A 26,495-nucleotide genomic window follows, 5' to 3' on the forward strand; every position below is an offset into this window, starting at 1 on the left:
CATAGGTGCTAAGTTGAATTGACTAATAGAATTGGTGGTTCCACTTACCCCAGTGTACATTGATCTTAACCCATTGACGCTGGTTGGCAAGAAAATTTGCCATTCCAAATTTTAATTTTTTTCGTTGCCAATAAATGGTGGGAGTGATTCCACTGTTTTTTTTTTCTTTCTAAAAATCAAAGTCATCTATAATGTGTTAAATAATCGCACACCATATTATTTAACAAATATATTTATGTCTACTAGCAGTGTAATGTGATAATGTTGCACATACCTCCTATAAGCACTTAATTTTTGGAAGTCAATTATTTTTACTTGAAAACTGATTTAGTTAGTGACCAGATTTAATATATATGTTTTGCCAAAGGTTGGAGTTTTCCAGTTCGCAAACTGGCTGGCCAATGTTCGAATTCCAGGCTTTCCTTCACCCCTGTATGTCAATCCCTATATATATATCACTAAGATATTGATATTCAGATTCCTTTGATCGTTAGGATTAGGTATATGAGGCTAATTATAAATGGCCATAATTATGATAAAAATATGGGAATGATCCTGAATCATAAGTATCAGTGTATATGGATATATAGGGATCGACTGAGATGCAGTTAAAACCCGAATTTCTCTGACATTGGCCAGGGTCAACACTGACAAACTTCAAGCTTTGGCAGTAACATATATAACTTTTTTGTTACAACTTCCTCATTATATTCAGGTTCTACTGCATGTTCTTTATGCAATGCTTATGCAAATTATGAGAAATTAGAGTTTTAAAAGAAAAAAAATTCAACTGTGTTATATTTAGGGTACATCAGAAAAGAATCGACATAGGCTAGCATCATCAGGAAGTCAGGATCTCTCATCAGAAACTTCATCCAGATATGGTTCATTATCCTGCAGTAGAAGCAGCCTTAATGATGAGAATGAAAAGGATTATAAAAAAGTTTGTCTCATTCTGTTGTTATCAGTTTTTTCAAATGATTATGCAGTGTTTTGAAATTTTTTCTTACATCGAAATTTTATTTCTATTTGTTTACCCTTTATTCAACTGAATTTTTTGTAAATGACAAAAATTGTGTAGATTTGGAAAACATCGAATGCATTTGACCAAAAATAATAGAAAAACAATGTAGCACAAAGTAACACATTAGCAGATATAAATTTATATCTGACAATCCTTTTAGTGACCAAACTAATCTCATGATATCACTAACAACTGAGGGCAGCAACTTTGATAACAAAAATAACAAGTATTCAGTGACAATGGTGGAGAGTTAGACAAACAAGCAGTCCAAAGAATTCTCAAGAAGAATGGAATTATTCACAGATTGACTGCACCGTATACTCCTGAACAAAATGGAAGTAGCGAACGAGAGAACAGAACTCTTGTTGAGATGGTAAGAACTCTTAACTACTCCAACAAAAAAATAAGATTCCCAGCTTTCCTAAGGGTTGAACATCAACACTTCAGTGTATATTTAGAGAAAGATGTACTCTCCACTTGTTAATATAAGATATACATAAAAACTGGCTAATTTTGTAGAGATACTGAATTTTGGAAAAATTTCATCTCTGCCCCTACCGGAACTCAAACCCGGGTCCCTTGAATGCAGGTCGAGCGCTCTACCATCTAAGCTATAGTGACAGGTACAATATTTAACCATGCGAGGCACCCGGGTTCGAGTCCCGGTAGGGGCAGAGATAAAATTTTTCCAAAAATCAGTATCTTTACAAAATTAGCCAGTTTTTCTGTATAACTTCAGCTTATATTCTGAACAGGACTGGAAAGTCTTCTGTTCATAATATAAGTCTGTTTAAGCTATATGATGAAAAAGATACCTCGAATAAGGCATATGCGTATCATTGGGTCAGTCTGTTATGCTCATATCCCAAATCAAAGGAGGAAGAAGATGGATAAGAAAGCAATGAAGGATTGTCTTATCGGATATGATAGACATGAAAGATATTGTATCTATATCAAAGAAAAGCAGACAGTAATTTGCTGTCGTGATGTGTTATTTCAAGAGAAGCCCTTACAGATTGAAAATACAGTGACACTTCCAATTGAAAGAAATTATCAAGATGAAGAACTTTCAAATGAGGGAAAGTATACCTATGATGAAGAATCAGAGGAAAATAGCAGGAGCCCAGAAGATGAAAATGAAGAGGCTGAAACAAACATCAGACAGCTCAGAAACAGAACGAGTTCAGCCTGAAAGGTTTGAATGGTGGAAAGTTTGACAACCAAGCAGTCCAAAGAATTCTCAAGAAGAATGGAATTATTCACAGATTGACTGCACCATATACTCCTCACCAAAATGGAAGTAGCGAACGAGAGAACAGAACTCTTGTTGAGACAAGAACTCTCAAGTACTCCAACAAAGAAATAAGCTTCCCGGCTTTCCTATGGGTCGAGTTTATCAATACTTCAGCTTATATTCTAAACAGGAATGGAAAATCTTTGGTTCACAATGTAAGTCAGTTTGAGCTATGGATGAAAAAGAATCTTTGAATAAGGCATATGCGTATCATTGGGTCAGTCTGTTATGCTCATATCCCAAATCAAAGGAGGAAGAAGATGAATAAGAAAGCAGCAAAGGGTTATCTTATTGGATACGATGGAGATGGGAGGTATCGTATCTATATCAAAAAAAGGCAGACAGTAATTTGCTGTCGTGATGTGGTATTTCAAGAGAAGCCCTTACAGATTGAAAATACAGTGACACTTCACTTCCAATTGAAAGAAATGATCAAAATAAAGAACTTCCAAATGAGGGAAAGTATACCCATGATGAAGAATCAGAGAAAAATAGCTGTAGCTCAGAAGATGCAAATGAAGAGGCTGAAACAAACATCAGACAGCTCAGGAACAGAAATGAGTTGGAAAAGCCTGAAAGGTTTGAGACTACATTATGTTGGCAGATGCCGTCATGGCTGATGCAAATGAACCAGAAACTTACCAAGATGCAGTCAATTGTGCAGACAGTATATTTTGGAAGAAAGCCATGGACTCTGAAATGAATTCCTTATGAAAAAATTGTACATGGATTCTACACAGCCATTACCTAAAGGATCGATAGCTATACCTTGTAAGTGGGTGTATCGTATCAAGAAGAATCCAGATGGTAGTATTGACAAGTATAAAGCGAGACTTGTAATCAAAGGATTCAGTCAATCTCATGGTATTGATTACAATCAAACCTTTAGTCTGGCAACCAAGTTAGGAACAATACGTTTGATAATCAGTATTGCAGCTAGTGAGAAATTGCATTTGACTCAATTTGATGTCTCTACAGCATTTTTCTATGGTGATCTAGAAGAAACCATCTATATGCAACAACCTGAAGGTTGTGATGGGACAAGTAATGTGTGTAGACTCAAGCGCAGTCTTTATGTTCTTAAGCAAGCTCCTCGCTGCTGGAACAAGTGTTTTGGAGATTTTTTGTTGAAACTAGGATTCAAAGCAAGTGAAGCTGATCCTTGTTTGTACATCAGAGATCATAACAATAGAAAATGACTTGTAGCTTTATATGTTGATGGCCTAGTCGCAGCAACTGATCAGCAAGAAGCTGAAGATTTCATTAAACAGTTGAAAATGAAATTTAAAGTTGCCAGTAAACCAGCAATATATATATTAGGATTGGAAATTGAAAAGTTTTCAAATGGAAACATAAAATTAGCCAACAAGCATATGCAAAGAAAGTGCTGAAGAAATTTGGTATGAAAAATTGTAGACTAGTTCACGCACCTATTTTGAAAGATCAGTCAAAGGAAAATGGTCTTGAATCACAAGCAGATGAATCATTTCCTTACAGAGAAGTAGTCGGAGCTATCATGTATCTTACGGTAGGCACCAGACCTGAACTAGCATACAGTGTAGGAGTTTTATCACGCAAGCTAGAGAATCCTTCAAAAGAAGATTGGGTGAAAGCCAAACGTGTTCTCAGATACATTGCAAGTTCCACAAGTAAAGGCATTATCTACAGATATAACTGCAATCCCAGAGTATTAGAATGCTATAGTATGCTGACTTCAAAGGATGTGACAAGACTGGTCGCTCAATTACAGGAGTGGTGATCTTGTAGGCAAGTGGAGCTATCTCATGATTCAGTCAGCATAAATCTATGGTAGAAACATGGACGACTGAAGCAGAAATCGTTACAGCAAAATTAATGTTGTAAAGAAACAATTTTTTTGTAAAGGATGTGCAAAGCAGTTGTACAACTTAAAGAAGTTCCAGTGCTCCAAATTGATAATAATAACACAGCGCTATAAGATTCACACAAAATCCAAAATTTCCTCGCCTCACAAAGCACATTATCATTAAACATTTCTTCATTCGTGAAAAAGTGATAGAAGGAGAGATTGTAGTACAAGAGGTCTCTATACAGTTGGCCGATATGGTGACGAAGCCACTGCACAAGCCAAGATTAGTGACACTGTCCTGTAAAATGGGACTTGTAACGAAATTGTTTCTTTTATTAACCAGGGAAAGTGTTATAATATTTTGTTAATGGACACGATTGTTAGTCAAATAAATTAGAGTCAGAGTTTTGGAGACAATACAACAAAACATGGCTGCTTAAGTCTGAACAACAAATGTTTTTCCCCATTTTAAGTGTTTAATCTCTATTAAATATACTTCTTAGTTCAATTGAATATTTTGGTTATAGTTATTTACTCACATACACATCATTAGTGGGAAGGATATATCAACAGATCCAAAATAACGAGGGGAGGAGCAGAGTCAAAGGTGGAGCCGACTGATCTAATGTAGATTCATATACATGAATTGACATCATCATCATGCCCACCGTAGTAACCATCATTGTGCAACCATCCCCCCCCCCCAGACTCTATCTCTGCCTATGTTACCATGACACATACTGATCTGTTGTTGAATAAGAATTGTTGCACTTCAACCTCATAGAAAGAACATAGTGAACAACATATTTAACATTTCTTGTGTAAATTATAGTTGTTTGTTTAATGACTCTATTTTTTTGATGTTTTGATGAATTATGAAATTTTGCTATGCTAATTAAGTTATCATTTTTTCCTGACTGGCTATCATTTCCATTCTGCGAGAAAGTTTCCCATGGGTTGGATGAGTATAATGTTGTCTCATTTCTAAGTATTCTTTTCTGCTTCATTATACAAAATTCCATTGCTTCAGGAATATTATGCAAATTTTCAAGTCATTCTAACCTGTGTTTTAAATTGGAACTTTAGTTATGATTACCCTGTATATTGTAAATCATCGCTAATTAATCTGCATTAATTATGTTTCGTAAAATACATTATATATTTACTTAGTTTTTATCACAGTGTTCGTAAAATAGCTTTCTAATTAAGCATATTGAAGGTAACTGGAGAAAACATTATTATGAGAGAATTTTCAAACATAAAGTAATTCCTTGAGTTAAGCTATAAAATAATTGAATAGTTTAAGTTGGTTTTTGTTAAAATTTAAGAAATATTTATAGATTAATTTATCTGGAAATAGTGTTTGTTACATTAATAAATATTTTATTTTAATGAATTATTAGAATGATTTTTCAGATATTTTATTGCTTTTATGTAAATTGTATTTAAATTTAAAAAAAAACCTGGTTTTTGGCTTTTTTTCATAAAAAATATGACCCTGGTCCACTGTGTATAGTCATTGCATGTGCGTCTGGGTTTTTATCAAATATAGTTATCAATTGCAGTTGTTATTATAAAAAACCCAGAGTCAATATGTATCCCATTAATCAAATGGATAACTTTATCTGAAACTATAGGAAACCAAAAATATTGACAATGTGATGACGACAAATAACTATTTACAACACCTCCCAACATATGTTTCGGCACCCATGGGTGCCACAATCAAAGTGGAAAAACAAAGATGTTCTGAAAACGTGGTCAGAATGAGGGAGCGTCATGGCACCCATGAGTACTAAAAACATATGTCTGTGTGTTGTAAATAGTTATTTGTCCTCATCGAATTGTGAATATTTTTTGTCTTCTATGTAATCAATTGCCACAAAAATTCTTTATTACTCTTCATTATATGTAATTGATATCATTATTATTAAACTGATGCAATAAATTAGCTTCCGTCATTTTTTTCTCCAATTTAGCTTTATGAGGAATTGAAGATTGAGAATGACAGGCTTCAGGAGTTTGAAAAAGAAAATAAGCAATTAAAGGAAATTTTGAAGAAAACAGAGGACGAATTAGAAAAAACTAAGAAACAGCTGAAAAAAGTTCTTGAGGTAAGTTTCTGAAGGTAACCACATACAGGGTGATTCAGAAAAGATGGGAAAAACTTTAACCGACCCATGCTCCTAGGATGTTGAGAAAATCGACTTGAAAAGCGTTCAAGTAATTGTCACAAAACTACTTCGAAAAACTCTAACCATTCCCCCCTCCCGTACAGATGGCGGGATATCAGATTTGTGGTTTAAAAGTCTTGTGTGGTTTAAAATTTCTGTTCCGCCCACTGTTGAATGCTTCTTTGTAGGAGAGGAAAAAAAGGTGTGTACTCTCGTAAAAGGATTCAAACTAAGTACAATATTTTTCCTGATAAAAAATGAGAAATTAATAAAAAAATAAAGATATTCAAGAATTTTCCAGAATCAGTGAATCAAATTTATCGGCATTCCGGAAAATGTGTATATTTTCAGCATGCTGGTCTCTCTCACTGTTTCCCGGCATGCCAGCTAATGTTGTGGGGGGGGGGTTTCTTAGTAAAAATATATTTTATTAAGGCCGGTATTACACTATAAAAGTTTGATAAAATCCATTTTATAAAACTTGAAAAATTTAACCAATAAGGTTATTGGTTACATTCTAGAAAATGCAACAGTTGACCTTATTGGCTGCATTTTTCAAGTTTTATAATATGACTTTAATCAAACTTTTATAGTGTAATACCGGCCTAAGGAATTAGTTTTTCTCACTAATTGAATCCATTCTGGAGCTGAACTGTTTTTAATCGTTAAATTTCTTCCTAAGTACATTATTGTGCAAATAAAAGTTATGTTACGTTGTTTGACCTCAAGACCTATCAGACCTTTGTATTATGTGGACAATGGTACTATTGGATGAGCCGTAGCCAGAAGTTTCTTGCTGGTTAGGAGGCAGGGAACTGACAGTGCGGTACTTAGTCAAAAGATTCCACAATATATAAGTAAAATTCTAGCATTTAGGGGGATGACTGGCAGTGGCGGTGGAGCCAGGGGGTTCAGTGAGTGCTTGAGTACCTACAGTATTCTGTACCACTGATCTGAGCACCCCCAAAATTCATTCAGGGATCAATAGTTTCCATTTAAAGCTCAAGTCAAGCACCCACGGTTTTGTAACTCTTCTGACGTATCTAATGGCTGGGCCACCAGATCACTATCTTAGATGGGAAAAAAGGAGTCAGTCAACCATTTGGATGTTTCGTTTGTACAATGAGCACACATTTAAGAAGTTATATCAAAATCTAGGAAAATATTTTAATATCTTGAGGTTCCTCACAGACCCTAAAGGTCGAGCAAAAAGACTTTTCTAATTATAAAAACAATTTCAAACATAAACGAAGTTGATTATTTTTAAAAAGCATTCTCTAAAAAAAAAAAAAAACCACTTAATTTAATGGCACATGAGGCAAAACTGAATATATATATATATATATATAGAGAGAGAGAGAGAGAGAAATACAAGTTAAGAGTTCCTATATATATGTTATAACTGACAAACAAATAAGTAGCATTGCGGCTGTCATGGCAGTTGAAAGGAGAATTTTTCAAGCACTCTGAACATAGTGATTGATAGAGGGAGATGAAAATAAACCCTTTTTTTTGGAGGGGGGGGGGACAAAACTATAACCATGTTCCAAATTAAACAAACAAAACCTAGTTTGACGATATAAGTGTCAGGAGAATGGCTCTATTGCTTCCTCTGTTATTACATTTAACTTTTTTGCAAAATAGTTCACTTTTTTTTTTCAAACGATGGAAGAGTAGTCCTTAATTTTGTTCTGGCTTGAATGAAGCCTTCACGGCTCTCGGTTGTTGATACAGCAAGAGATGCTTCAGTATGAGTTGTATGCACCATTCAACTGCTTGTGTGTGACACGGAAAATTCAGTATAGATGGAAAAGCAGGTTCAGATAATTTTTGTGGGTCCATTTCCTGATTTTTTTATGATAGGTGGTTCAATCACTCGCACTCGATCCCATGCAATTAGTTCTGAATATTGTTTAGCAGAAAAGTTTATTTTCGGAACATGGAATCTACGGATTTCTGCTTCTGATAATCCTTCATTTCTAATTTTCAGAATTCTCTTGATTCCCAGTTCTTTGTAAATAATATTCTCATCTGAGAGTAATAAAAGAGCAATAAAGTCTCTGGGTGGGCGTAGAAAGCATTTCTTTGAATAACTGAGTCAATGATGCATAATATTTTGTCAGGTAAATACCTGGATATAACGCCACTAAATTGAACATATGTTTTGCTCCATCAGCACACACGATGTCTTTATCTTAATGTTGAACCACATTGGTACGTAAACTTTTGTTATGTACTCAGTCGAAATGCTGAAATTTTCATTGGGCTTTTCTGTTGCAGAGTATAACCTTAAAATAGCATTAGCTGTTGTTAGCCACCTAGCATGCGAAAGTTTACCTGGATCACTGTGTGATAACAAAGCAGGTAAATCACCCATTTCTATTGCCCGTACCATTTCCACAAGATATCTCTGATCTGCACTTAAATCACTGTTGTCACTGTCCATTATCGGAAGGTTATTAGAGATTGGTTTAAATTTCAAAATAGGTAATCTTTCACACTTTTCCAAACTTTTTCCGATATCACCTTGAAGCCTGTGTGGACTGATGGAACATCCACCTAGATGCTTCACAAGATGCCTTACAGGTAACTCATTGAAGTGAAAAAAGCAAATAAGCCATTGCAAGGGATGGCTATTTTTTTCTCGATTAATTTGATAACACCATTTTTATAACCAGTATTGATAACAGTTCTGTTGCATCCGATCACCATCAATTCGTTCATATCGAAATCTTGCTTCAAAAAGTCTAGGATTGATGACTTTATATCCCTTGCTCTACTGCTTCTTGGAGTTGCGTGACTGAGATAAATTGACCCGGGTTCCTGCAATATGGTTATGTGTTCTTCAGACATAGTTCTTCTATGGAAAGAATCACCACCTTTGACATTAGCTAAGGTTTTGTCTTTTCGACCATCAAAATATATTCCTCTCACATTTTGTTCTAGGAATTTTATCTTGTGTGTGTGCAAAAGAACTCTCTGTGATTTCTTTCTTCACACCTTATTTTCATCCAGTCTATTGTCATATTTGGCTTCTCTTTTGTCAATAACCCAACATCTTCCAGCACAGCAATCGCAATAATTGCAGCTGATCGATCAGACACACCAGTTCTATCACAAGCAAGAGCAACATTTGGTAATTTAGTTCTCATCTGTGAGGATGATGATACAACTTCAAAAGCAAATGAAGTACTTGCTTTGGCACCGATTGATGAACCAGCTTCCGTACTTGTAGATGGAAATGCTAACTTCAACGGTAAACTGTGTTTTGGCTCATATAGATAACTTTCCTCAGAATCGTTGGATATAGATGAGTTTCCAGTGGTTGATGAACTGGTTTCCGCCGTTTCTTCTTGAGATGACTTTGACTTCAGACGAGATACCATTTTCATTTTCCTTTGTTCATTGTTTTTTCAATTTCTTTGTTGTTAGGACATCTGCTCGACCAATGGCCATCTTGCGTGTACTTCTTTGATCTTGCAAGAAATCTCGCTCTAAATTTGGGACCTTTCTCAACTTGTCACACTTACAGTCTTCAAAATCACCTTTGCATGCTACAATGTCAAACAATTTCCGTGCTTCGCACTGAAAAGATTTCAAGTTCAACTTGAAAGTTTGAGAATCTTTCCTTGCTTTCATATTTTTCTGAAGATTCTTGTATTTACAGTAAAAATCTGAAAAGTCTGCATATTCGTTGGTAAGAAACCATAAAAATTGAAGCAGTTTTCCAAATACTTTCTATTTTTAGCACGATAACTTCAAGAATGTCTGCAATTGCTGGATCTTTTCTTCATTGTTTTGCCTTTATATTGCGTTGAGTCAGCAAATAACAAAGCATAACATCGCCATAGGTGGGCAAGACCCGAGAATCCAACTCTTTAGAATTTCTTAAAATGTCACAATGATAAAAGCGTCTGGTCGTCATTTTGACTGCTATACACCTTCTCAGTTGAGGGGTAAGATTGCAAATGAATACTGAAAACAAAGGAAAAACATCGAGGTCACTGAACGAATCACATGTTCAGGGGAATAGTAAAGCCTCCTCCGTGTTGTCATGCTATAGAATTCCATACGTGATTAAAACTTTAAAGGCGATGAGGAACCTCAAGAAGTTTGAATTTTGGGGGAAAAAAATTATTAATGGCATTTCTTCACATAAAGGCATATTTTAAAGTCTATTACAATGGCAATTTTGAAAAAAAAAATGCATTATACCCTATTCTGGGATCTTATCACGAGCATCCAGGTTTGTACCCCACTGGCAACACAGTGGTAGTCTACTGAAGTAAGTTTTCTGCGGTTTCACAACTTATAAAAGCATTGTTGAACGGTTACAGGTTTATCCTACTTGCAAGTACGAGTTTACTCATGACCAGTCAACAATGTGCAGACCTGCCAACTCTCTGGATTTAGGCAGGAGACTTCAGATTTTTCATCCTTCTTCCTGCTTTTCGGATTTTGGGAGAAAATTAGACTTTATGCGAGCTTTCAAATTGTCGTGAAGTCAATGACTGCCATCATCATTAGGGAAAACACCCATAGAGGACAGCCATGGTCATTTCCATCAAGCAGCCATAAAAAAAGTCTTGGTGCCCAGCATTTAAGCAACTGCAAAGACGTGACTTTGTTTAAGTAGTGTTTATCTGCAATCATTTATCAGGGACATGACCTTGGTTGTCAAAATTCCTGTATAATTGTTATTCTATTCCATTAACAGCCGTGCAGTAAACATAAGTTTTTTCGTCAGCAGCTTTGTATTTTGCTGCTGCGGTGGTTGAGTGGTCATAATGACGGACTCGCGTCGCGAGGATCTGGGTTCGAACCCCACCGTCACTGCAGTGGTGGTCGGCTGAAGTTGGTTTCCTGTGGTTCCCAACTTCGAGTTGCAAATGCGAGCCGATCTCCCCATTAAAAAGTCTCGCCACAGAGAGCAACAGGCCTACAGCGATTAATTATTTAATCATTACACTTCACTCATAGTTAGAAAAACTGGTGGAAGATGGCAGCACTACACACAACAAGCATTACACAGAAACAAACTTCACATCAGGTTTCACTACATGTACATGCACATTCCCGCATGTACCAATTCGTTAGAGGTTCCGCAAAGGAATATGGATGAGGTGCATGTCTGGGTTTAGTAGTAGTAGTAGCTTTGTATTTTGAAGTTTTTAAATTGTTTCCTCTGATTAAATATGTCTTCAGAAAGCAAATATAAAACTTTAAGCTATATAAAGCTTTTAAGAGTTCATATACCCAAGATTATCAATCACAGATAGCATCCACAAAAGGAAACATTTATGTTTTATGAACAGTATATGGATGTGATTTCTCTATTCTGCATGGAAAGACTGACATGAAATTGTATTCTGCTCAGGGGCAATGCAGAACCTGCCTTGGGGGGGGGGGGGGAAAGGAACTTTTCTTACTTGATTAAAAAAAATTTTTTTAGTGAATTTTTTTTTTCGATTGAGACTGAGTGTCGGGGGGGGGGGGGGAAGGGTAACCCCTCGGAAGAATCTCCTGTTTTCTGGATTCTAAAAGTTGGCATGTCTGAATATGATAACATGCTTATATTTATTTCCACTTCCAACTGGTTTTTTTTTTTGTAATTTTCATTACAACCGATTAAATTTTTTAAAAAAAGCCACATACGAGTGTACTTGGCTTATTTATTTTCTGAGAGCATTGCTCAACGAAGCGATGGACAATGATATACTGTAAAAATATATACACATTTTTACATGTACTGGTACTAGCTGAAAATTATCAACTAAGCAATGAAATGTTGTAGCAATTGGATACATGCGTGGATTTAGGATTTTTTTTTTTTAACTGAGCACAACTCAGGTCTATCGCCATGGGCAATTTACTACCTAGTGAGTTGTGCCGGAAGTGTAACTGTGTGTGTGTACCTAACCATCTGAGTGCGTATGTAGTGTTGTGTTTGACTTTTCAGTGCTGCCATCTATACTGCAGAAGTGAAGTGAGTGATGTGTAATGATTGAATTACATTTGTACTGTTTGTAGGTCTGTTGCTCTCTGTGGTGAGACTTTTTGAAGGGGAGATCGACTCGCATTCGCGCCTTGAAGTTAGGAACCACAGAAAACCAACTTCAGCCGACCACCACTGTGGTGACGGTGGGGTTCGAACCCAGGACCTCACGACACGAGTCCGTCACTATGATCACCACAGCGGCAGATTTAGGTTTTTTTTTTCCAAGCCGAGCACAACTCAGGTCTATCTCTATGGGCGATTTACTACCTAGTGAGTTGTGCCGGAAGTGTAAGTATTTATACCTAACAGTCTGAGTGTGTATCTAGTGTTGTGTATGATTTTTCAGTGCTGCCATCTATATCAATGGGTGAAGTGTAATGACTGAATATTTGTACTGTTTGTAGGACTGTTGCTCTCTGTGACGAGACTTTTTAACGGGCAGATCGGATCGCATTTGCGCCTTGAAGTTGGGAACCACAGAAAACCAACTTCAGCCAACACCACTGTGGGGCTCGAACCCGGGTCATCGCGATGTGAGTCCGTCACTATGACCACTCGACCACCACAGCGGCGGATTTAGGTTTTTTTTCGAACCGAGCACAACTAAGGTCTATCGCCATAGGCAATTTACTACCTAGTGAGTTGTGCCGGAAGTGTAAGTGTGTGTACCTAACAGTCCGAGTGCGTATCTAGTGTTGTGTATGATTTTTCAGTGCTGCCGTCTATATCTCAGAAGTGAAGTGAGTGACGTGTAGTGACTGAATATTTGTACTGTTTGTAGGCCTGTTGCTCTCTGTGGCGAGACTTTTTAACGGGGAGATCGACTCGCATTCGCGCCTTGAAGTTGGGAACCACAGAAAACCAACTTCAGCCGACCACCACTGTGGTGTCGGTGGGGTTCAAACCCAGATCCCCGCGATTTGAGTCCGTCACTATGACCACTTGACCACCACAGCGGCGGATTTAGGTTTTTTTTTTTAACCGAGCACAACGCAGGTCTATCGCCATGGGCAATTTACTACTTAGTGAGTTGTGCCCGGAGTGTCAGTATGTGTACCTAACAGTCTGAGTGCGTATCTAGTGTTGTGTATGATTTTTAGTGCTGCCATCTATATCTCAGAAGTGAAGTGAGTGAAGTGTAATGGCTGAATATTTGTATCGTTTGTAGGACTTTTGCTCTCTGTGGCGAGACTTTTTAACGGGGAGAACGGCTAGCATTTGCGCCTTGAAATTGGGAACCACAGGAAGCCAACTTTAGCCGACCACCACTGTGGTGACGGTGGGGCTCGAACGCGGGTCCCCACGATGCGAGTGTTAGGTTTATTTCTTTTTCATGCAAATTAAAGGAACTTAACCGTAACCGGATCGATCACGATCCGATATGCAAATCATGACGCGATCGCACATGTTTGTAATGTGTATATATATATATATGAATATATATATATATGTGAACTGTTTGGGATCCTGTTTTTTTTGGTTCTTGTCTTAGTGTTATGTTAGATATGGACTTTAGTTTTCAATGATTTTTAGTGGAGATCAACATGCTGTCGTTAAATAAATCTGTTATTTTGCCGATCATTATTCTCGTATTCTTTCCGTCTGTACTCGCGCATAACCACACTTTGCCAACAAGGGTTATGGGCCCAGCCACGAGTGCAGATCGGAAATTTTAAACGTTAAGTTACGTTTTTGAATCGGAAAGTTAAAAAGTCCTTTGTGCAAACATGCCCACATTTTTCTCATTGCATTTGCGACAACGATCGACGAACTATAATTTTAAAGCGGAAACTTCTATTCGCCGTCCGTAATATCTTCGACATTGGTATCTCCAACATCGTATTTTCACCGATCGCCGGCTTCATCGAAATTGCTACCGATGAAGGTCATCGGGATCTTTGACATCGTATTTTCACCGATCGCCGTTTTCATCGGGACAAGCGTATTCGTCCTTTATCGAGCTTATGGGATCGATGAGCGCTTCATTTTGCCGATTACCAAGAATTTCTGCCGATTACCGGGAAGGAATCTTAGTTTTCATCGAAAGTGCATATTTACAATCATCTTGAAATTCGCGGTTTTCGGTGATCAGCCTCTTCCGCTCAAGGTCGTAGCCGATTTGTTTTCATCAAGGACAATCAGTGAACTTGAAAAAAAAACTGGATTTACTAATCAGTGTGTTAACGGGAACATCGCTGAATTAAAAACCGATTGAATTAATATCAGGATGAAGAAATTTTCAGGTATGAGAAAAATTTCAAGAGTTTTCATTTACAATACGACTTTTTCGACGGGAGCCGCAGAAAATTGTGGTACTAGACTGCTGGCAAGGTTGCATTATATGCTTATATTTGTTGCAACCTTTTTTTTTTTTTTTAAGAAATGAATTACTGGTAATTTCATTATTATACTCTATTGTTTTAATTCTTTGTGTATGCTTATAAATTATAATCTTATACGTTATGGAGACGAAGGATGTAAAAATTAAGGTCCTAAATGGGCACAATTGGCATACTTGGATAGATGATATTAAGGTCCTTCTGATGGATAGGGGTTGTTGGTCTTTCATAGATGAAACGGAACCTCCATTAAATGATGAAACTGCATCACGTAAAGAAGTATTGGATTATAATTTGAGAAAAAATAGGGCATATTCAACAATATACTATGCAGTTGATCCTCAGTATAGAAATTTGATAGCTAAAAATACTGATGGGAAATCTGCATATGACACTAAAAGAGTACTTTGAGCCAAAATACAAGAGCACATGTCATCTCATTATTAGATGAATTTTTCTCACTCATATTTGATAAGAGATCAGAAACTATAGTGTTATATTGTGCTAGGTTGAGAAATTGCGTACAAAGATTAGAAGATGCTGGACATGCATTAGAATCTTTATATCAGAGTTTTCAATTGATAAGGTATCTCCCACAAGAATTTTCAGGAATAGTTCAAACTATATATAGATCGCCTGAAAAAGATTTCCTCTTTGATAAAGTCGCTGAAGAGCTAGTATTGGAAGAAAATAGATTGTTACGAGCTAACAAAGACATGAGTAATTTTGAGAATAGTATAGATGGGGCATATGGGGCAACTGTTAAATGTAACAATAGAAATCCAAATGCCAAAACTAAGTTAAAGATCAAAAGAAAAATGACCAATTCTAAAAAACTTGGACCTTGTTACAGATGTGGGGAGTTAGGACTTTTGAAGGTTAATTGTAATGTAAAAGTACCAAATCCTTCAAACAGATATAACGAGAAAGATTTAACCAGTGTTAGTAAAAGTTTCAAAGAAAAATGTAATGTAAAAGATAACCCAATATTTGAGTCAAATGTAGAAGTCTTGCTTAATCATGCTAAATTTCATATGGATAAATTTAGTTGGTGTTTAGATAGTGGAGCAACTTGTCATTTTTGTAACAATAAAGACCTTTTCACTAACTTTGAGTTAGAAGATGCAAATATGGTTTTAGCTGTAGGTGGAGTTGAAAGCCCGATAGTAGGTATTGGTGATGTAACTTTCCATGTAAGATTGAAAGGAAAATTGGTTACTATTGAAATATGTGATGTACTATATTCACCGAAATTGAGACGCAATTTAATATGTTCATTGTTAGAAAAATGTGGTGCATATTTTATTGGTTGTAATGGAAGACTTAGCGTCTATACACCAGAGGATGGACAATTATTTTATGGTATAAGAAAAAATGATATGTATGATCTTAATGGTAATTCAAATAAGGATTTTAACATTAATGAATTGATAACAAACAGTTGTGAAACCTCAGATAACTTCAAGAACGTATCTGCTGATACAAATGTCAAAAAAGAGAAAGAAATGTATAATTCTATTGCAAGAACTAACGATAATATAGAACTTTGGCATAAACGTTTTTGCCATGTGAATATACATTATTTACAAAATACAAGTAAGAATTCAAGTGTAGGAGGGTTACCATTGTTAAATAATCCTATGGAAGAATGTGTTAGTTGCAAACTGGCAAAATCCGAGAGAAAACCTTTCAAACCTATTGACAAAATTAGATCTAGTAGACCTTTTGGAATTATTACACATGGATGTATGTGGTCCAATGCCTATTGAATCTTGTGGAGGGAATTTATATTTAACTATAACCAATGATTATTCTCCAAGTGTTTGTTTTCCCAATGAAAAGAAAAGGTGAAGTTTTCCCCTTTTTGTAAAATTTCAAAAGAGACAAGAAAGGCTTCTAAATCTGAAAATAGTAACTGTTCGTACAGATAATGGCATGGAATTTTGCCATAATGAATTTTTAAAATTCTTAGACAATCAGGGAATAGGATATGAAAGGACAAATGATTACACCGCAGAACAGAATGGTGTGAGTGAACGCTATAATCTAACAGCATTGGATGGTGTTAAAGCTATGCTGAAAGAAAATGATATTGATAATAAGTTCTGGGCAGAAGCAATAATTTGTTTTACTTATGTTTGGAATAAAGTCTGTCACAAGAACCAAACAAAAACTCCATTTGAGTTATATGGGGGGGAACAAACTAACAGTATCGCATTTGAAGGTTTTTGGCAGTACTGTTTATGTAGGAGTTCCAAAACAAAAGAGAAAGAAACTAGACATGAGAGCAAGTTTAGGAACCATGATGGGATATGTCCAAAGAACATGTGGTTATAGAATTTGGTTAAGAGATGAACACAGAATGATTGAAACTGCTAATGTTAACTTTAATGAGCAATTGAAAGGAAATATGACATATTCTAATAAACAAGGTTATGCTAACTTCGAAATAGATGACATTTCATACTCAGATGATGAAACTAAGTCAGACTTATCTGAAAATTCAGAATTAATCATTAAAATTAACCCAGATCTAACAAAAGTTACAAAACAAAATTTCGAACAGAGGAAGAAAAAAATTTAGTTCCTTGTATATCAATCCCATGGATTAGAAAAGCTGTCTTGAGAAAAGATCAATCAAGGACAGACATCTATTACTATATTGAAGGGACAAAAACAAGATTTAGATCCCCACATGATATAGGCCTAAAGAAATACTGTGCGAAACGTGGTATAGAGTTTAGAAATGAACTTTTTAATTTTAGTGGTAAAGATAATTCATCAGGTAAACTTTCAGAGTTGTGTAAGTATAATATTACCCAAAGCATGATGCAGAATTTTCGAGAAGCAAACCAAGTAGAATTGAAGATTCCCAAGAACTATAAAGATGTATTTAATTCTCCTCAGGTAAAAAATTGACAAAATGCTATGGATGAAGAAATACAAATTATCAAAGATAGGCAAGTTTGGGAATTAGTTCCGCCACCCAAAGAACAAGTTATTGGATGCAGATGGGTATATACAACAAAATTAAATGAAAAGGGGGAAATTGTTAAGTATAAGGCTCGCTTAGTAGCCAAAGGTTATGGACAAAGAAAAGGGGAATCATATGATGAAGTTTATAGTCCAGTAGTAAATTTCAGTGTCATTCGATTGTTTTTCTCTTTATTGGTATGTATGCTTAGTTGGTTACATTATCAATTAGATGTAAAAAGTGTATATCTGTATGCAAAATTATCCAAACCTATTTTTATGTCTCAACCAGAAGGATATATAAATGACAATAAGAAAAATTATGTATGTCTGTGAAAAAGAGCTTTGTATGGTTTACATCAAAGTGGTAGGGAATGGTATTTAGAACTGGATACAATGTTAAAAAAAATGGACTTTGTAAAATTTAAATGGTGCAATTGTGTATACAGGAGAGGAAAAACTGTAATATTATTAGTGTATGTTGATGATATAATAGTTTTTGGAAAAACTAAGAAAGCTATAGATGAAGCTATCACTATATTAGGTCTTTAATTTGAATTGAAAATGTTGGGTAAAACCAAAAAACTTTTGGGTATTGAATTTGAAGAAACTGATAGTTTTTTATCTATTCATCAGCGTTCATATATTGATAAGATATGTGAAATGTTTTCTAAGTATAATTTCAAATTGGCAACGTTACCAATAGCCAAAAGTCAAATCCTGTCCAAACTTGACTCTCCATCATATCAAAACCAGATAAATGAGATGTCAAAACTTCCATATAGAAATATTTTAGGTTGCCTTTCATTCATTGCAATTAGAACCAGACCGGACATATGTTACGCTGTAAATATTTTATCTCAATTTCAGGAAAACCCAGGAATTAGACATTGGAACAGTTTATTAAAATTATTAGGATATGTACAATATACATAAGACTATAAATTAGACTTGTCAAAAATCAGAAATATTAACATGAATTGTTTTTCTGATTCTGATTTTGCAGCCAGTAGAGATGACAACCTCTATGGGAGGTACATTGATTTTAATTGACAAATCTCCCATTTGTGTGCCGGAAGTGTAATTGTGTGTACCTAACAGTCTGAGTGCGTATCTAGTGTTGTGTATGATTTTTCAGTGCTGCCATCTATATCTCAGAAGTGAAGTGAGTGATGTGTCGTGACTGAATATTTGTACTGTTTGTAGGTCTGTTGCTCTCTGTGGCGAGACTTTTTAACGGGGAGATCGGCTCGCATTTGCGCCTCGAAGTTGGGAACCACAGAAAACCAACTTCAGCCGACCACTTTCTTTTAGGTATTGCAAATGAGCCACATTTTCGATTTTACTGAACATTATCATGGCATAGTTTGCAAAGCTAATAGAATTTCATACATGTTATGTACGGCTTACCACAAATGTGATGTGCATACATGGCCATATGCTTTCTCTGTGTACGTTCGCTCAACTCTGGAGTTCTGTTCACAAGTATGGGCTGATCCAGGCATAGTCCGGGGGTCTGTCTTCATGGGGCCTACATGATAAAATTCTGGCACACTATAATTTTCGAAAGTATATAAATATGTGAAGCTGTTACTTCCATCCAAATACTGGGCCCCCAGAATATCACTTTGCGCTCATGGGAGGAGGGAGATTGGCATGATCTTAACACTGTGTAGCGTATAACCTTCACAAGAGGGAAGAGGAAAGCTCTCTGGACTCTAGAGGTATGTATGACAGTCTTTGTTCATAAAATTTTCGCTTTCACTATAAGTTTTTAAAAAAAAAATAGTTTGTATACTTATAAATGGTTTCCTCTGCTGGATTAGGTTGGGGGCCCATGCAAAAGCGGGCCAAGAAAGAAAGGAAGAGGTGAGAAGAAAACATTGTCCAAAAAGGGTTACAGGGGGGGGGGCGTAAAGGAGTTGAGATACACTGGCATCAATTATGTTCTGCGTTAAATCAACATGATACTGTATTTGGTTTTCTGATGTAGTGTTTTCCAATCGCATTGGATAATTGAAGGTCTGCTGTATTGTACTCAAGTAGCGATAAAGAGGTAAAGATAAACAAATGAAAAATAAAATTAAAAAATTTTGCCTATACTGATAAAAAAATCAGTCGCTGAAAAATTAGGATGTCATAATTCGGGGGGAAGGGGAAGATCCTGTTTATCTCTATCTTGCATTCAGTGTTTCACAGTCAATGAAATGTGATATGCTGTAAGTTTCATGCCGAAATAAAAGTGAATGCCAGTATATATCCTACAATCAAGCGATAAGAATTTCTATAGGTTATAAACAAGCCTTTTAGGTGGGGCATTTGTTGCTGAAGAGCAGCCTTCTTTATACTTTCTGAAAATTCCTCTTTATTTACAAAAGGATTAAGGCATCTTTGAACCGACTATTCAAAAGGTGTTTGTCAAACGTCTGTATCTGCTAAGTTAATTGAAAACTCCTCCTTGCCGAAGAGGCAGAAGTCATTTTGTCGTTTTCAATGCCCAGCGCTGTTACGAGTACAGTGGTCATTTTGTGGAGAGAGGGGCGTATGCTAAGCCAGCTTAGTGATTCTTTATGGGGGGAAAAGCAAAGCAATATATTTATGGCCAGGACCATTTGGAAGTCATCAACTTCACACATAAATATATATGCAGGACTGCCGGTCAGTTAAGAAGTGATAGTGCACACCAATGTAAACAATTGTCATCAAAGAATGAATGGTCTAACATGAAATGCAAACGCTCTAGCACTTTTCGAAACAGCCACTCTGCAAATGTTAAAATAGAATTTCTATTAAAATTTATTGGAGGGGGGGGGGGAAAGAACACCATGCATGCAAATGTAACCTGGGGAAGAAGAAACCATGTGCAAATCTGCATCACAGTGAATAAAAGGCGCGAACACCAGCTCTGTGAAGTTATTCGAGCATGCAACTGTTCTAACAGTTGTAGTGTATGGAATAATGTCTCACTTTAGTAATACGTCCACGTCTTTTATTCATTGTGATGCAGATTTGCATACGGTTTCTTCCCCAGGTTACATTTGCATGCATGGTGTTCTTTTTCCCACAATAAATTTCAACAAAAATGTTATTTTAATGTTTGCGGAGCAGCTGTTTTTAAATGCGCTAGCGCGTTTGTATTTCATGTTAGACCGTTCATTCTTTGATGACAATTGCTTGTATTAGTATGTACTATTACCTCTTGAAGTTTTTCTCATCTTTTCTGAATCACCCTTTAGAATCGTATTTTTATTTTACTTTTCAATAGATTTTTGACATCTGCACCTGAGAGAAATAAAGTCTTTGATATTCTCAAAGCATATACTATACTATGAATAGGCCACTTAGTGATCGTTTTATTATGACCACTTGACAGTTTAAGCAAATGAGCTATAGCGTTACACTGTGACCAATGGAGGACTAGGCTCGTATGAGAGAAAAAGCCTAGTTATTTAGACAGGAGTATAGGTGAATTATGTGTGAATATAATGGAGGGGGAACGTGATTTGACTGACTCTTTGAACGTGAGATGATTGTTGGAGCCATGGAGCGAGTATCAGTAAAACTGCCCCATTTGTGAAATTTTCAAGTGTAGCTGTAGTTAATGTTTAAAGACTGGGCTGTCAGGCAAAAAATTGGTTCCCGAATAAACCTTTGGGTCGTCACCGACTGGTGAATGATTGGGTTTAACAGAGATTCTCCAGACTTGTAAAAGACATCAGAATAGTAACAATACAGGAAATTGCAGTAGATCTTAATAAAAGATTGTCTCAAAGGATCTCTGAATGTACTGTTTGTTGTACAATGCATAATATGGAAGCTGAAAGCCAGTTCAAACATTGTTGTTGTGCAGCTAACAAGAAAAACATCTTTAATTCACCCAGTAGCACAAGTATTAGACAGTAGATAATTGGAAACAAGTTATGTGGTCCGATGAAGCACTTTTTCAACTTGGCAACGCATTACAAAAGCATGGATGCCAAGTGCATTGCTACAAACCTTCTAGCTGGAGGTTTGGGGAATGTTTTCCTGGCATGCTTTGGGCCCTTCCTTTTTCATGGATGTGTGAATAACGCATCATTTCTAAACATTGTTGCTAACCAAGTATATACTGTTGTGTTAATGATTTATCCCAATGGTGATGGCTACTTTCAATGGGATAATATTCTTGTTATTTTGGACCTGTTGATATATCCTTATTACTAATGATGTATGTGAGTGTAAGTAATTATAACCAGAATATTCAATTGAAGACAGACATATATTTAATAGAGATTTAAACACTTAAAGTGAGAGACAACTGTTGCTGTTCAGACTTGAGCAGCCATGTTTTCTGCACTGTTGCCAAAACTCTGAAACTAAATACTTGACTAATAATCAGTTGCCAGATACCAAAAACAGAAATAAATTGTTTGTCCATTAACACAATATTCTAACTTTCTCTTGTTAATAAAACAAACAACTTCATTATAATAAAAGTCCTATTTTAGCAGACAGTGTCACTAATCTTGGCTTGTGCAATGGCTTTGTCATCGTATCGGCCAACTGATACTCTGTAGAGACCTTCTGTACTGCAATTTCTCCTTCCATCACTTTTTCACGAATGAAGAAATGTTTAATGCTAATGTGTTTTGTGCGGCGATGGAATTATGGGTTTTGTGCGAGTCTTATAGCTACGTTATTATCAATTTGGATCACTGGAACTTTTTTAAGTTGTACAACTACTTTGTACATCCTTTGCAACCAAATTGCTTCTTTACAGCATTAATTTTGCTGCAACAATTTCTGCTTCAGTGGTTGATGTTGCTACCATAGATTGTCGTTGACTGAGCCGTGAGATAGCGCCACCAGCATACAAGATCACCACTGCTGTAGTTGGGCGACCAGTATTTTCACATCCTCCAAAGTCAGCATCACTATAACATTCCAGCACTCTATGATTGCAGTTATATCTGTAGATAATGCCTTTACTTGTGGAACTTGCAATGTATCTGAGAACACGTTTGGCTTTCACCCAATCTTCTTTTGAAGGATTCTCTAGCTTGCGTGATAAAACTCCTACACTGTATGCTAGTTCGGGTCTGGTGCCTACCGTAAGATACATGATAGCTCCGACTACTTCTCTGTAAGGAAATGATTCATCTGCTTGTGATTCAAGACCATTTTCCTTTGACTGATCTTTCAAAATAGGTGCGTGAACTAGTCTACAATTTTTCATACCAAATTTCTTCAGCACTTTCTTTGCATATGCTTGTTGGCTAATTTTATGTTTCCATTTGAAAACTTTTCAATTTCCAATCCTAATATATATATTGCTGGTTTACTGGCAACTTTTTAAATTTCATTTTCAACTGTTTAATGAAATCTTCAGCTTCTTGCTGATCAGTTGCTGCGACTAGGCTATCAACATATAAAGCTACAAGTCATTTTCTATTGTTATGATCTCTGATGTACAAACAAGGATCAGCTTCACTTGCTTTGAATCCTAGGAGCTTGCTTAAGAACATAAAGACTGTGCTTGAGTCTACATACATTACTTGTCCCATCATTATAACCTTCAGGTTGTTCCATATAGATAGTTTCTTCTAGATCACCATGTAAAAATGCTGTAGAGATATCAAATTGAGTCAAATGCGATTTCTCACTTGCTACTTCCATTTTGCTCAGGAGTGTACGGTGCAGTCAATCTGTGAATAATTCCATTCTTCTTGAGAATTCTTTGGACTGCTTGGTTGTCAAACTCTCCACCATTGTCACTCAATATTTGTTCAACTTTATGCCCCAAGTTTTTAGCATGAGCTAAAAAGTCTTCTAGTGCACTTGCAGCTTCTTATTTCTGCTTTAAGAAGGAAACATAGCGGAACTTTGTATACTGGTCCTTGAAAACAGCAAAGCATCGATACTTTCTACATGATACATTAAATGGTCCACATATATCTGTAGAGATAAGTTCTCCTGGTTTTGTGGCTTTCTCTCTAGTGCCAAACTTCAAACGATGAGCCTTGCCATAGATACAGGATTCACATTACTGTTTATCAATGTTGACCTTGATATTGAGTTATTTTTCCATTAATGGCTTCACATGCTGTTTATCTTGATGTGTCGTTAAATCATCAACAGTTCTTTTTTCTTCACTTAGTAACAACCAACTTGATTTAAAGGCACGATAGCTTTGAGGAAGAGCATCGAGTATCTTGCATATCAGCAGCATATGTGGAAGCTTGGTTTCTTGTTTACTTTCTAAACCTTTGTTAAGCTCATTCCACAGATTCTTCAATTTGGATAAGTTTGCTGCCATATCCTCAGTTGGTGACCACTTAAACTGGAAGAACTCTAAACAAATGTGTTGTACAGTTGATTTTCAGATGTGGCTTCAAATAGCTTGTGTAACTCTAGCCATACATCCCTAGCACAGTCAAATCTCATTACTTTCTGTAATGTGTCCTCTGTCATTGAATTTGTTAGAACCATCATAGCACAGTTATTTGCTTTATTATACTCCAAGTCAATCTTGTATTGACTTACAATAGTTTCTGATGATCCATCCAATGGCTTCTCTGACAGTTGCATTTTCCCATTCACTATATCTAAGGCCTCACCATAGAAACTAAATGCAAATTTTATCCTATATTTCCACAGTGTCCAGTCTCCTTTGCCACTCAATGGCTTGACTTGAATCTTGCCAGCTTCCATCCTTGGGAATTTCACTTGTAGGCTTCTTGACTGGAGTTAGGCTTAAGAACTCTTTGTTTACTCACACACACAGCAGAGTCAGCATGAAAAGACCCCATAGCCTCTTGTTATTTTCGACCTGTTGATATATCCTTATTACTAATGATGTGTGTGAGTGCAAGTAATTATAACCAGAATATTCAATTGAAGACAGAGACACATATTTAATAGAGATTTAAACACTTAAAGGGAGATACTACATCTGTTGCTGTTCAGACTTGACCAGCCATGTTTACTGTACTGTTGCCAAAACTCTGAAATTAAATGCTTGACTAATAATTAGTTGCCAGATACCAAAAACAAATTGTTTGAGCAATTTATCACAATCTGTTTATCTTAATCTCATTGAGCATTTGGGGATGAAGTTGAAAGAGACATCAGACATCTAGATCTGCAACAGTCCAATCTGACATTATTGGAGCATGCTATTCATCACTCGTGTGTCAGACGCTGCTATTCATCACAACATGGTCTCAGATTTCACAAATGACCTATCAACATCTTGTAGAGTTAGTACAAAGAAGAATCAGCACTGTATTAAAGGCAAAAGGTGGTCCAACGAAATATTGATGAGATAATCATAATAAAATTGCACTTAATGACAGTACACCCTTCATAAAAGAATTGTTGCTAATCCATGTTGTGAGCCTGTAAAAAGCCAGATTCTTCAGAGATTTATATTTCCTATAACTATTGAAGTGAATGAATGACGAGCTGAAAGAGGCATGATTACTATTACAGTATTGTCTCGATAATCTGGAGGTGGGTGGGACTGAGGCTACTTCAGATTATTAAACTCAAATTATCTGAAAAACAGTAAAATATGCTTTAAATGTTTTACTTAAAAAAAAAGACAAGCGAAAGCAATGGTAGCATACTTACTGTTTTTCTATTCTTGAATAATATAGGTTGGACAAAAAGTCTGTAGAAACTTTAAAAATGTATAAAAACTGGAAAAATAACCAAAATAAAAAATAGCATCGCTAGGTCATTGGAATTTTTTAAGACACAAAAAACTCTGAAAACAGCCAATAGGTGGTGCTTATACTAGCAACTTTGGTGCAAATATGCAAATGAGATGGTTATAAGAACTTGCACTCCTAATCCACAATTAGTTCACCGTTGTAAACCGTGTATGTGGATTTGCTGCACTCTGCCGTTGTTGGATTTGTGACTCGCCTGCAATGTGTTATCTTCTCTGGTGGTGGTCATGTGGAACACATACTGCTGTAATAAACGATTTGGAGGCATTCTGTTCATTATTTGCATATCTTTTCTTTGACTTGTGTACTTCAGCGCCACCTATTGGCTGTTTTTTTTCCTGTCTTAAAAAAATTCCTGTGATCTAGCGATGCTAACCCTGCAAACCATTTTTTATTTCGGTTATTTTTCCGGTTTCTATGAATTTTTAAAGTTTCTACAGACTTTTTGCCCACCCTGTATATAGATGCCATACAATGTATTTCAGAAAATGAATGTGAAAAGGGTGTAAAAATGAGTGAGAGATTGAGAAGAATTGGGGATGTGGGATTGATGGTGAATGATGCTGTGACACTTAATAGCTCTCAACTGTCTCTCCAATGATTTTATGCAAGCAATTAGGGAAAGATAGTATTTTTCACCATTACGAAGGAAACGATCAAACTTGCTCTTTTTTCGCAGTACTCATCTCTCCCCCCCCCCCCCCCCCCCCACGAAAGTTAAAATGGTCTATGTCCATTCAAGAGTCTAATATTTTATTACATCAGTTACCCATTATAGGGCTGGGGGCTGCCTAAATCCTTTCAAACTAAAATTACTGTTCAATATGTACAATGCATAGTATTTCTGGAAAAATAAAAATGAAGGTAGGTTCTTAGAGGAAAAAGAGGGTCTCATGAAGGAAATTCCAAAATTTTCAGTCTCAGATTATCTGGAAACTCGAACTTTCAAGGCTTGGATAAGCTACTATACTTACTGATTTTGTTGTTCCATCTGTAAGATTTCTAAGTTCCAGGTACCGTGTGCAACAGTGAGTGGTATAGTGATGTAATGGAAAAGTGAGGGAGTTATATATCTCCAACTCCAGTGGCAAATAATTGAGAGATTGGGACAGTCAATAATGCCTCTGATGTGTTTGATGTAAAGTCAAATTAG

The 26,495-nt window shown here is 36.2% G+C and overlaps 1 protein-coding gene across 2 annotated transcripts in view; it reads left to right on the forward strand.

Annotated features, from left to right (window-relative positions):
• The window catches only part of LOC149080286 (protein phosphatase 1 regulatory subunit 12B-like), a 423,274-nt gene that overhangs the window by 313,709 nt on the left and 83,070 nt on the right, over nt 1-26,495 (forward strand). For both annotated transcript variants that reach the window (XM_089239417.1, XM_089239418.1), the window contains exons 17-18: nt 806-943; nt 6,126-6,260. In XM_089239417.1, coding sequence (XP_089095543.1) covers nt 806-943; nt 6,126-6,260 — 273 coding nt within the window. The remainder of the gene's footprint in view (nt 1-805; nt 944-6,125; nt 6,261-26,495) is intronic.

Source organism: Pholcus phalangioides, unplaced genomic scaffold, assembly GCF_987345545.1.
Source record: "Pholcus phalangioides strain wild (caught in Gottingen) unplaced genomic scaffold, Ppha-v1.0 ptg000011l_1, whole genome shotgun sequence".
Classification (NCBI taxonomy): domain Eukaryota; kingdom Metazoa; phylum Arthropoda; class Arachnida; order Araneae; family Pholcidae; genus Pholcus; species Pholcus phalangioides.